At 40.3% G+C, this 13,728-nt stretch overlaps 1 protein-coding gene across 9 annotated transcripts in view; it reads right to left on the bottom strand.

The window, feature by feature from the left end:
• The window catches only part of itsn2b (intersectin 2b), a 202,361-nt gene that overhangs the window by 100,644 nt on the left and 87,989 nt on the right, over nt 1–13,728 (bottom strand). For 5 of the 9 annotated variants that reach the window (XM_072556764.1, XM_072556757.1, XM_072556801.1 and 2 more), the window contains 5 exons: nt 8,704–8,840; nt 8,034–8,097; nt 5,985–6,122; nt 1,309–1,400; nt 159–421 (listed from right to left, as the gene is read on the bottom strand). In XM_072556764.1, coding sequence (XP_072412865.1) covers nt 159–421; nt 1,309–1,400; nt 5,985–6,122; nt 8,034–8,097; nt 8,704–8,840 — 694 coding nt within the window. The remainder of the gene's footprint in view (nt 1–158; nt 422–1,308; nt 1,401–5,984; nt 6,123–8,033; nt 8,098–8,703; nt 8,841–13,728) is intronic. The other 4 variants (XM_072556772.1, XM_072556809.1, XM_072556792.1 and 1 more) reach the window with 1 other exon arrangement.

The following is a 13,728-nucleotide window of genomic DNA, read 5'->3' as shown; positions in this document are numbered from 1 at the left end:
TCCAGTGGCACGACTAGAAATCTTGCCTGTATAAAATCACAATCTGACTTCACAGCACAGCATACTGAAGCTGAAAAGTCAAGGAAATTATTTCCCCCCATACCCACAACATCTGGAAAATGCACTGTTTCTCTGGAAATAAAATCTTCATTACAAACCTCTCGTTTTTCAATTTCTTTCCTCCTTTGCTCCTCCTTTTGTCTTTCCAACTCACGTTGTTTCTCCAATCGTCTCTCCAGATCAAGCTGTTTTTTCCGTTCCTGCTCTTGCAGCTCACGCTCCTTCCTCTCCTGTTCCTCCTTGGCCCGTTGTGCTCTTCGATCTGCCTCTCGTTGCTGCTGCTCTAGAAGGGTCTGACGCCTCCGCTCCAGCTCTGCATTCCCTTTTTCATAGTTAGCTTTTCTTTTATCTTCAAAAGTGACTGCAAATATCAATTGGTATTAGTTTTACAAATATTAAGGATGAATACATTTTCAAGTACCTAATCAAACAATAGTTCAATCAGTTTATTTGGACTTTTGCTAGCTATCTTACTGTTGGCTACTTATTATAATGGTGCCTCCCAAATTTTTTTCCTCATTTCAGTGTCTCACACTTAATGTGACTCCACAGCAAAACTTCTGGCCATCTTCAAAATTAACACATGAGTAAGAACTAGAAGGAAGACCTGACTTGTCTGCTCGAAGTTAAAAATCACACAACACCAGGTTATAGTCCAACAGGTTTATTTGGAAGCACTAGCCTTCAGAGCGCTGCTCCTTCTTCTAATCAATTGATGAGATGCAAAGGGAGAATTCAAGTAAAGTCACATGAAGTGAGATGTAATGCAATTTAACAATGTACAATCAACTGCATTCCAAACTGAAAACAAACATATACTTTATCCAAGGTAAAGCAATCACACCCAAAAATACGGATAGGACAAAAAAACCTAATCAGACTGGTTACAACAGAAACTTTTAAACAGAAAGCACTAAAATCTATCTTACTGCATCTTGCACAAACACAATACTTCACAACAATACTATTTGCTGTACCTTTCATAATCTGCATTGTTTGGTGTTTTGTGCACTGTAGTGGCATTACTTAGGATATATTAGCAAATGGGGTTCTTTGCCACATTTTCATGGTCTACATCAATACAAATAGTACTGCATTCTGTGATGCTTCATTGAAATGTAATGCATGTTAAACATTCACTCTTACAATTATGACACAATGAAAAGAGTAATTATACCATATTTTACTATTAACAATATTCAACACTTCTAAGAAAGAAATAAGACACATGCAGGCTGGTCGACTAACCAGGTGATTTTTTCTGAGGTTCTTGGATTTCCTGTGTAACTTCTTGATACTGAGATGGGGCTCCATTTATTCCATCACCCCATTTGCTTGTTCTGGAGAGAAGAAAACAAGAAAGAAATTACAAACAAACACTGCCAATTTTTTTTTCACTAAGATTATAAACATTTTTTGCATTGTTAACAAGGGCTGACCTAACAATTTCACTATGACCCACAAAAGCAAAGTATTAGATTCATCTTCAAGGAATTGAGTTTTTGTTCCCAACCAAGGCAAAGGGCTCCATCATTATAAATGGCTGCTGAGAACCAACTGCACGGCACCGACATACAACACTGCTGTGGAGTCGTCCTTTATTTTCAACACAATAGAATGGCTGAGAGTAAAAAAAAGTTAAATATTTTAATTCATTTCAATAATCTTATAATTACTGGAGATATTCATGTCTGCAAATTTGCACAGTTGTGTACGAATGCCAGTTTCCTCTCATTTACATTTTGGGCTCTGGATGTACGATGTAGCCAGATGGAAAACAATATCAATACGCAAGCTGTACTTTAACTAAAAACAATATGGGCGGCACGGTGGCACAGTGGTTAGCACTGCTGCCTCACAGCGCCAGAGACCCGGGTTCAATTCCCGCCTCAGGCGACTGACTGTGTCTGCGTGGGTTTCCTCCGGGTGCTCCGGTTTCCTCCCACAGTCCAAAGATGTGCAGGTCAGGTGAATTGGCCGTGCTAAATTGCCCGTAGTGTTAGGTAAGGGGTAAAATGTAGGGGTATGGGTGGGTTGCGGGTCGGTGTGGACTTGTTGGGCTGAAGGGCCTGTTTCCACACTGTAATGTAATGTAATCTAATCTAATTTACAAATGCAGACAAATTTTAAATGTCTTAATTATCAGATTGTGCTCTAAATATATAGTTCCATAAAAAATCTGGGCACTTCCAGATTCCTATGGCCTTGGTGCAAACACAACCTCATAAAAGTTGAAGCCATATGCAGGAAGGACAAAGAAAACTGAGCACTCACTTTTCAAACAGGCATTACTGGTTGGTTCACTCTAAATGGGTCATCACCATAATGCTTAAAGAACAGTGAGAAATGCATAATAAGCTAATTAACATCTAAAAGTGAAAACTTGAGACTAATATATTTTTGTGCATTTGTCAGAACTCTATTCTAAGGTTTGGTTATTTTTCCTGAAGTTAAAATAGATAAAGCACAGAAGAACACAGCTAACTTCCCTGAGCAAGGGTCACTCGACCCAAGACATTAGCTTTGACTTCTCTCCACAGATGCTGCCAGACCTGCTGAGTTTTACCAGCAGTTTCTGTTTTTCTTACAGGTAACTTCTTGTCCACCTGTCTTCATTGGGTCTGGGACAGGACTAGAACAACAGCATGTCTGTTTTCTGATAAAGATAGAACTGAATACTGTTTGGGGTTACAAAACAAAAGGTGGAGGTGTGGCCTTGTTAGTCAAGAATAGTATAACGGTGGCTAAAAGAACTTTTGACGAGGACTGATCTACTGAGGTAGTTTCTAACCTCAGCCCATACTAAGGTCACACTGCTGGGAGTTTTTTTATAGGCCCTGCAGAGTTCCAGGGAGATGGAGGAGAGGATTGGTAAAATAATTATGGGTAGGAGTGAAAGGAACAGGGTGGTCATTATGGGGGACTTTAACTTCCCCAACATTGACTGGAAATGCTTTTGTAGTACGGCGGATGGATCAGTTTTTGTCCAATGTATACAGGAGGGTTTCCTGACACAGTATGTCAAAGGGCCGACAAGAGGTGAGGCCATATTGGATCTGGTGCTTGGGAATGAACCAGGCCAGGTGTTTGATCTCGTTGTAGGTGAGCACTCTGGAGAGAGTGACCATAATTCAGTTACATTTAGTTTAGCGACAGAAAGGGATAACTCTTGCCCTGTGGCATGTAGCTATCAATGAGACAAGGGCAATTATAATGCAATTAGATAAGAGTTAGGATGCAAAGAATGGTCTAGCAAAATGCAGGGGATGGGGACGATCGAAAGGTGGAGTTGATTGAAGGAACAGATATTGCGTGTCCTTGATAGGTATGTCCCTGTCAGGCAGGCAGAAAGTGATAAGGTAAGGGAACCGTGGCTTACTACGGAAATTACATTTCTTGTTAAGCGGAAGGAGGAGGCTTATGTGACATTGAGCCGAGATGGTTCACATGAAGCGATGGAGAATCACAGATTAACTCAGAAGGATTTAAAGAGAGAGTTAAGAAGAGCAAAGAGAGGATATGAGCAGTCTTTAGCAGGTAGAATAAAGGAGAACCTGTAAGCTTTCTATAGGTATGTGAGGAATACAAGGATGACTAGGGTAGAAATAGTGCCAGTCAAAGACAGAAGTGGGAAGTTGTGTGTTGCCCCTGTGGAGATTGGAGAGGTGTTAAACGAATACTTCTCATCAGTTTTCACTTAGAAAAGGAGAATATTGTCGAGGAGAAGAATGAGATAAGAGATATTAGACTAGAAAGGATCAAGGTTAGTAAGGAAGAGGTGTTATCAATTCTAGGAGGAGTGAAAGTAGACAAGTCCCCTTGGCCAGATAGGATTTATCCAAGGATTCTCTGGGAAGCTAGGGTGGAGATGGCAGAGCCTTCGCTTTGATATTTGAGTCGGCATTGTGTACAGGTTTAGTACCACAGGACTGGAGGATTGTAAATGTTGTGCCCTTGTTCAAGAAGGGCAGTAGAGATGACCCAGGTAATTATAGACCAGTGAGCCTTACGCTTGTTGTTGGAAAAGTTTTGGAAAGGATTATAAGAGATAGGATTTATAATCATCTAGCAAGCAATAATTTGATTTCATATTGTCAATGTGGTTTCGTCAAGGGCAGGTCATGTCTCACAAACCTCATTAAGTTTTTCTGAGGAGGTGACCAAGCGTGTAGATGAAGGTAGGGTATTCATGGACTTTAGTAAAGCCTTTGATAAGGTACCACATGGTAGGCTGTTGGAGAAAATGCCGAGGCATGGGATGGAGGGTGATTTAGCAGTCTGGATTAGAAACTGGCTTTCTGAAAGGCAGCGAGTGGTAGTTGATGGAAAATATTCAGCCTGGAGTCCGGTTACTAGTGGTGTGCCACAAGGATCTGTTTTGGGACCACTGCTGTTTTTATAAATGACTTAGATGCAGGCATAAGTGGATGGGTTAGTAAGTTTGCAGATGACAATGAAGTCGGTGGAGTAGTTGAAAGTGTGGAATAATGTTGCAGGTTGCAGGGGGACTTGGATAAACTGCAGATTTGGGCTGAGTGTGGCAAATGGAGTTCAATACAGCTAAATATAAGGTGATTCACTTTGGGAAGAATAACTGGAAGGCAGAATACTGGGTCAATGGAAAGATTCTTGGCAGTGTGAATGTGCAGAGGGATCTTGGGAGTCTATTTACACAGATCCCTGAAAGTTGCCACCCAGGTTGATAGTGCTGTTTAGAAGCAGATGGTGTGTTAGGTTTTATTGATAGAGGGATTGAGTTCCGGAGCCGTAATGTCATACTGCAACTATATAAAACGCTAGTGTGGCTGCACTTGGAATATTGTGTACAGTTCGCTCCATTACAGGAAAGATGTGGAAGCATTGGAAAAAGTGCAGAGGAGATATACCAGGATGCTGCCTGGTCTGGAGGAAAGCCTGAGAAACTTGGGTCTGTTCTCATTGAAAAGAAGGCGGCTAAGACGGGATTTGATAAGAGACATACAAGATGATCAGAGGGTTAGATAGGGTAGACAGCGAAAGTCTTTTTCCTAGGATGATGATGTCAGCTTGTACGAGGGGACATAACTACAAATTGAGGGGTGTTAGATTTTAGACTAATGTCAGAGGCAGGTTCTTTACTCAGAGTGTGGTAAGGGTGTGGAATGCCCTGCCTGTCAGTGTAGTTAAGTCAGCCACATTAGGGGGATTTAAACAATCCTTGGATAAGCACATGGATGATGGTGGGATAGTGTAGAGAAATGAGCTTAGATTAGTTCACAGATCAGTGCAACATCGAGGGCCGAAGAGCCTATTCTGCTCTGTATTATTCGATGTTCTATTACATGAACATATTAAAAAAGGATACAGTTCACAAAATAACATGTTGGGCATTAGATTCCAAGTCAAATTAGTTGAATCCAGTACAGTTATATTGAACCTCTATATTATCTGTAATTTGACAATTAAATTGTATGTCAGCTTCCAAAGCATATTATTTGTTTCAAAAGATAGAATTACAGTCAGTTCTAATATGCTGAAAAATTAATTAAGCATCAAAAGTGTGTTTCTGCAAGGAGGACATATGTTTATGCAAAGAAAATAAATTCAATGCTTTCAGCACTCATCTCCCTTCAGTAATCTAAATCCTAGTTGTAAACTGTTTTTAGGGATTTCTCAGAGAGAAAATTTAAGTCATGTCAATCCCATGTCCAACTGCAAATGATCTAAGTCTTTGTCTTTTTGTGACTTTTTCTAGCAGTTAGCTTGTGCTAGATTTTCAAGGTGGTTCGTATGACAATGGACTTTTGGACGAAATGCAGAGATTGTGAACAATCATGGCAGCTCATATCTACCAAAATGGGTTAGATCTCATAGAAATTAATAAGAATGAAAATTAAAGTGTATGTGTGGTTTCATTGTGCTGAAAAAAAAAGAAATTAACTCACCTAAAAGAAGGTGGTATCAGTTCTGGAGGAAGTGAGAGGGGAAGCGGTTGACCAGACTTGGCCACTTCAATTAAGTGCATGGCTAAAATGAACTCTTCTGCTCGGAGCTTTCCATCCTTATCAACATCTGCCAGGCTCCTGTAATTCAACAATGTGACAGAGGAAGGGCCTTAATGGCATATTTCATGTTGGCTTTCTGAACAAAATATTTTCTCTGAACACTTGGTTAAAGCTATTTTAAAGGACAAGACAAAATAAAATTGTCAAAGGTCACAGTTCAAGCAATAATTTGTCCAAAGGATACTGGTTTTGCCACGATGTTTGCAATGCATAATCATGGGCAGCCACTATTTAGTGTCCCTACCTCCAAGTGGTGCACCCTAGCCACAAGTCCCAAGAACCATTTTATTCTACTGTAGATATGGCTTTGCCAAAACTACTTCTGTCCTAATATCAGACAGTAGTTCTTTGAGTCATTCAACAAAACCTGATAACATCCAGGACTTGTTCTTCACTTCTGCCTTTGGGTTGTCAGACCACCTATCCAATATCCAATCTTAGGCGAACCACAATTATATCAAAGGTTAAGCATTTGCAAGAGAGAAGGTGTTGTCTTTAATCCCATAGCATGAACTGTGTAACCTCATGAATCATTACAAGAACCACCCACAGCTCCCAGCAATTGTCTCTCGGTGAACCAGTCTGTTTGCTACCTATCGTGCCCTAGCTTTGACTTCCAACCTTATCATAAAGACAGGACCAATTACTTCCACTTATTTGTCATTAAAACCTCTGTCCCTATCAGCATATCAATTAATTAAATCAATTAAATTCTTACTTACGCCTTTGTCACCACCGTTTGCCCTTCTCTTTCACGGAATGTGGCAGCCTCTGGCAAGGCTTGCAGCTCTTAGGCTCAGTGGTTTGTTAGGCCATTTCAGGAGGGCAGTTAAGAGTCAACCACATTACCATGGATTTGGAGTCTCACGTAGGTTGGACCAAGTGACGACAGCAGATTTTCATTCCCAAAGGAAATGAATGAACCAGACGGGCTTTTATGACAATTGACAACGGTTTCCTGGTTCTAATCAGACTAAGTTTGTTTGAAGTTTAGATTTTTTTCACTTCTAGCTTGGATCTCTGGATTATAAGACCAGTGACAATACCATTATGCCTTCCCAAATTCCCTTGTTCTTCTGGGTAGTCACCATTCTCCATCTTTCAATTCAACTCAGCTTGTTCAAAACCTGCTGACCATGTTTTATCCTAGAGGACTCACCAACCTTGTCTTTGCTACCTACCTTGACCCCGGCCTTCCAACAATTGAAAATTCTCATCCTCATACTTGTATGTTTTCCAAGCTTAATTTATCCCCAATACTATCCTGCAGTACTCGGCTTTTCTCCACATTTGGCTAATTCTGCATCCATGCTATCTATTCCACAACTCAGCTTCAAAACACCCCACCCACTTCCCACTCCTGCACAAAATACTCTGTTACTTGGTTACTTGTACCGTAACTCCTTCTTTAGAGTCCGAGTACAATTATATTTAATCACATCTCTGTAAACATGGAAAACTATTCAGAAGTGCTTTGCTGGGTTATATGTATGTTATATATAGTTTACGGAGTTTCCCTTTCAAAACCTCCACAAAACCTCTCTCCTCCATAATGCTTTTAGTGCCACCCTGACTGCCACAATATCCTTTTCATTTCCAGCACTCACTCTTATGAAGCACAAGTTGTTTTACATAACAGACAATATATATAAAAAAGCTTTCAGTCATTTGTTTTTAGTAAGAACAGCCAGATGCAGTACTTAGCAGATTCTCCTCATACTACTTCAATCAGATTGTAATTTTTAACACAAAACGTAACGCTCTTCAAAAGCACCAACAGGAAACATCATACGGTGCTAAATCCTGCAATATTCAACAAATAGTCATTTGAATTAAATCTGAAAGCCAATTAATTGAACTGTGTCAACAGGTGAAAGTTTCTTATCATAAGATCATCTATAGGGAATGTATAATTACAGCAGAACTCACCATATGGTAGCTAGTTGGTTGTGAGACAAATTGGATTGTACAAGAGCATTTCTGGCTTGGGGGCCTAAAAACAAATCCAAATCATTAGCAGGCTAGCATATTGCACTAATAGCAGACAGAGGCATTGTCCCTCATTCAGTCCAGCCTCTTGTGTTCTATCACTTTTGCCTTTTCTGATCAAAACATTTCAATTAGCAAGGTAATGATTATTTGGAGCAATAAAAATTAAATGACTACTTCAACTATTATTGGCTATTCATATTTAACAAAACCTGGACTGGCCATTATTAGCCATCTCAACCAGATAAACGTTTGGCGAAGAAGAAACAGTACCCTCAGTCAAGTGTTTATTGTACATCTGAATAACTGGGGCACTGAATGATTCCGAGTGTGTCTGGGGCTGAGTACTAAATATCTCCCACAACTAATATTCCATTAATACTTAGAAACCAATGTATATTTTCATTAAATTAGAATGAAATCATTTTGTAGCAGAGTGTGTCTTCAATGGAGATAGTTCTTCAACTGATATTCCCAATACAATGCATGTAATGAGTTTGCAGTGTGGTGGGCAAGGTTCTAATGTGGAATGTTCAATTAAATGAACAATATTCCATCTGCATTAAAGAAGAAAAGCTTAATTAATGACAAGTATATATTCTTAACTGACCTGAGAGGTAGCCGCTCATGGATTTATCAAGGCTATTGAACAACTGTCGATATTTGAGCCTTGCAGACTGAGGAACTCCCCAGTCAGAGGAACTCACTTTTGGTGATGCGAGAGAAGTATTAGATGATGAAGAACTGCTGCAAGAAAGGAAACAGAAAGAGTGAAAGTTAACTATTGGACATCTCAGCCACAAAGTTTCAAAGCACTCATCACATTATTTACAAGAAGAATTGTCTTCTTGCCTGCAAGAACAAATGCTGAAAATCACAAGTCTTAAAAATCATCAGCACAATAAGATGTGAAAACTATTGTGGGCCAAATCCTGTCCACTCTGTCAGAACAGCAGAGTAATTTTTGGATTGGGAACTATTGTTCCCCAGTGAGCAGAATTTGACAAGAGTACATTTCATTGACAGTTTGGGCATGTAAGGGATTACAATGGTCCTCCAATGACAGACATCCTGACAATCATTGGCAAAGCATGCCCACTTGCTCATAAGGAAAGAATTGGTTTTCCAGGAAGTAGCAAAGATCAGCAGCAACTTGCTATATGTGGCTGTACCACTGGAGCTCAGACATGTTGAGAGCTAGTTCTTTGCCTACAGCCCTCAAGTTATGGCTTTTGCTTCTTTCAGTTGGATCTTGAAATACATCCCATCAGTGTTGTAGAGGGGTATGAGATTGCGAAGAAAACTAAGCAACCATATGCTATCTTTTCAAAAAGCAGACTTATGCACTTATTTGAAATATTCCTATTCACTGTTGTTACAACCATTACTATTTAAAATTGTGAACCAAGTAGCTTCATACAAATGTGTTAACATGTTCATTAATCTATTAATGAAGTGTTACAGTCTGTTTCCTTTTAGCCTATAATGACAACTTTTTCCATCATGGCATTCTGCGAACACTGACAAACAAGTTATATCCTGTGACAAGGATGTTTGTGGCTAGACATAGGCAATGTAAAAATTAAAGAACAATCCTCATTCAGCTGTTGGTCAGCCTTCAAAAATAAGACACTTTATAAACAAAATCAGTGCTTGAAATTCTGCATTTGCGAGATACATCAATGCAAATTTAGGAGTCAAATTCCACACAGCACGGTGACAAGATCAATGCAATGCCAAGAGGCTGTGACTGAATCAACAAATTCTCCTTATTTTCACTATACTCTCTCCTTTAACTGAAATTCTATTAATTAACAGGAGAAACCTATGTTGCAGAATCATGCAGTTGATTTAAAAAAAAACACTCAATCACATTTCATTAATCAACCTAATAGTTGTCATTTGAAATAGACATTCTTCTCGCAGTTGTTGTGGATATGTGTGCCGAGCTAGGAATTTGGTTTGCCAATGTTTCGTCCCTTTTCTAGGTGATACCCTCAGTGCTGTGAAGCCTCCTGTGAAGCGCTGCTGTACTGGGTCGGCCGGAATTAATTTGGTTTTGTTCCTCCTGCTTCCGGTTGTTCATTGCAGTGGTCGGTATAATTGGGTCTAGGTCAATGTTTTTACTGATGGAGCCCGCGGATAAGTGCCAAGCTTCTGGCTGTCCTCCTATTGTTGTGCTGTCCCAGACAAATTTGTGGTCTTTAGTATCTATACACATAAACAACAAAGTTACCTGGTTGTGGCATCTAGCGGCTAGTTGATGTTCGTGGATGTGGATGGCTAGTTGTCTGCCTGTTGTACTATATAGTATTTTGCGCAGTCTCTGCATGAAATCTGGTAAATCAGATTTGTCCTGCACACAATGGGTTTAGGTTCCTTTGTAGTGGTGAGCTATCGTCTGAGCGCGGCTGTCGGTTTCTGTGCTGTCATAAATCCATGTGGTCAGAGGAGTCTGGCTGCCAGTTCTGAGATTTTCTTTGGGTAAGGTAAAGTGGTTGGTGTTTTGGGTCATGGCATGTCCTCGTCGTGTTGTTTGTCTGCCAAGCATCTGCGGCTGAAGTTGTTGGGATATCCGTTCTTCACAAAGACTTTGTAGAGGTATTCTTCTTCTTCTCTTCGCAGGTCGGGAGTGCTGCAGTGTATTGTAGTCCTTTTGAACATAGTCCGCTTATGTGTGCATGAGTAGTTACTGTTATAGTTCAGGATCTGGTCTGTGTATGTGGCTTTTCTGTTCACTTTTGTTGTGCGTTCCAGGTTCTGTGTTCTTTCTAGGATCACACCCAGAAATGGGAGTCCGTAGTTAATTTCCTCCTCTTTTGTATTTACGAATCCCTGAGAGCATGGTGTTGATTATCCAGTGTGTGCTAGATCTCCATTATTTTAATTACTAAAAAAATGATTTTTGAGAAGATTTGTAGCTCAGGTTGAGGTTCAGGTTATAAGTTTGCTCACTGAGCTGGAAAGTTTGCTTTCAGATGTTTCATCACCATATTAGGTAACATTATCATCAGTGAGCATCTGGTGAATCACTGGTGTTCTGTCCTACTTTTGATTGATATGTCTTGGTCTGTTAAGGTGGTGATATCATTTCTGGTTCTTTTTCTCAGAGGCTGGTAAATGGGGTCCAAGTCGATGTGATTATTGATGGAGTTCTGGTTTGAATGCCAAGCCTCTAGGAATTCCCATGTGTATCTCTGTTTAGCCTGTCCCAGGATGGAGGTGTTGTCCCAGTCCAAGTGGTGTCTTTCTTTGTCTGTATGTAAGGATACTAGGGAGAGTGGGTCAGGTCTTTTGGTGGCTAGTTGGTGTTAGTGTATTCTGATGGCTAGTTTTCTGCCCATCCACCCAAATAAGTAGACACAACACACCCAGAAACTCTAGCCACACTACCATACATCAAAGACATCCTGGAGATAACTACCAGACTAATCCGACCCTTGGCATCATGGCACCTTCCAAGACACTGAAACAGCTACTGATGAACCCAAACGACCCTATACCAACCACTAACAGAATGAATGTAATTTACAAAGTACCGTGCAAGATATGTGACAAACACTACATCAGACAGACAGGCAGAAAACTAGCCAAAAGGATACATGAACACCAACTAGCCACCAAAAGGCATGCCCCACTATCACTAGTATCCTTATATACAGACAAAGAAGGACACCACTTCGACTGGGACAACACATCCATCCTGGGACAGGCTAAACAGAGACACGCACGGGAATTCCTAGAGGCCTGGCATTCAATATAGAATGCCAAAAAAGAAATAGATTTGGAACCCATTTACCAACCACTAAGAAAAAGAACCAGAAATGATAATCACCCACTTTAAGAGGCCAAGATACATAAATAGAAAGCGGCACAGAACACTAGTGTTTCACTGGAGGCTCACTGATGATGTTGCCTAGCATGGTGATGAAATATCAGAAAACAAACCCATCAGCTCAGTGAGCAAACTTACAACCTATTTTTAAAAAGTGTTGTCCAAGCTTTGGGTTGGATTTGAGAGAGGGCTTTTGTTCTAGTCTTTGCATCACTGCTTCTGCTATGAACCCAAAGATGGGTGAAGCCCATTGGTGTCCCATTGATTTGTTCATATATCTGGCTATTGAATATGAAGCGCATTGTCAAGCACAGGTCTAGTATTTTGAGTATGCTAGCTTTGTTGATTAGTTCCCTGTCATGTCACCTGTTCTGTTCGTCCACGATGTTAGCTATTGTCTCTCTGGCTGAGGTCTTGTCACTTTTGTAATAATTAAAAAAACAGACAAGAGCACACACCTGACTGTCAACACCATGCTCACAGGGATCAGTAAATACAAGAAAGGAGAAAATTAACAACCAATTCCCATTCCTGGATCCGATCCTAGAAAGAACACAGAACCTGGAACGCACAACAAAAGTGAACAGAAAAGCCACACACGTGGACCAGATCCTGAATTATAACAGCAACCACTGAAACACACACAAGCGGACCCTGTTCAAAAGGGCTACAACACACTGCAGCACTCCCAACCGGTGAAGAGAAGAAGAATACCTCTACAAAATCTTTGTGAAGATGATATCCCCACAACTTCAGCCACAGATGCTTGGCAGACAGACAGTGCAACGAGGACATGCCATGACCAATATACCAACCACTCTACCTCACATAATAAAAAAATCTCGGAACTGACACCCAGACTCCTCCGACCACTCATATTATGACAGCACATAAACTGACAGCTTAGACAACTACTCAACAGAACAAATCGTGTGCAGGACAAATGTGATGTGCAAGGTTCCATGCAGATTCTGCACAAAACACTATATAGGACAAACAGGCAGACAACTAGCTATCTGCATCCACGAACATCAACTAGCCACTAAATTCCACAAACAGCTACCCTTACACACACAAACAACAAGGACCACAAATTCAACTGGGATAACAACAATAACAGGATAAGCCAAACAGAGAATTCCTAGTAACTTGGAACACATTGACCTAGACCCAACATACCGACCACTGCAATGAACAACTGGAACTGGGAGCAGTGGGAACGAAACCAAATTAATTCTAACTGACAGTACAGCAGTGTTTCACAGGAAGCTCCACTGCACTGAGGATGTCACCTAGAAAGGGAACAAAACGTCTGCAAACCAAATTCCCAACAGCAACTGGCACCCAAGCTACAAATCTTTACTCAAAACTTAGCCATTCTTCGCTTTTAATTGAAAAAGGCATTGCAAAGGATCGTAAAAGAAAACAATATGACCTGTTGCACTTACCATATTATGTTAATACTTAGCCAGCAGGCAAGGATTAAATTACAAATTTTCAAAAATTTTACTATTTTCCTTAGCACTTTTCAAAACCTACATGTCTTCTGTCATGTGACAGATAGAAGAAGGAATTCCTGACAGGTTGTCAAATAAGAATAAATAATTACGAGACATTTATCGGGATTACTGGAAACAAAATATAAATTGATTCAATTTCTGATCAAAAATGTTGCTTTGTTCCTGACTGATTCAACAGTTTCAGCAGGAACAAGACTGTCTACTTAGGTAACAAGTACTTACACTCAAAATAACATTGGTTTGTTTTAGACAGACGATTAAATCTGCAACACACATCGCC

Source organism: Chiloscyllium punctatum, chromosome 3 (assembly GCF_047496795.1).
Source record: "Chiloscyllium punctatum isolate Juve2018m chromosome 3, sChiPun1.3, whole genome shotgun sequence".
Taxonomy (NCBI): Eukaryota; Metazoa; Chordata; class Chondrichthyes; order Orectolobiformes; family Hemiscylliidae; genus Chiloscyllium; species Chiloscyllium punctatum.
The sequence above is the reverse complement of the archived record's forward strand: the minus strand, read 5'-3'. Positions and strand labels throughout refer to the sequence as shown.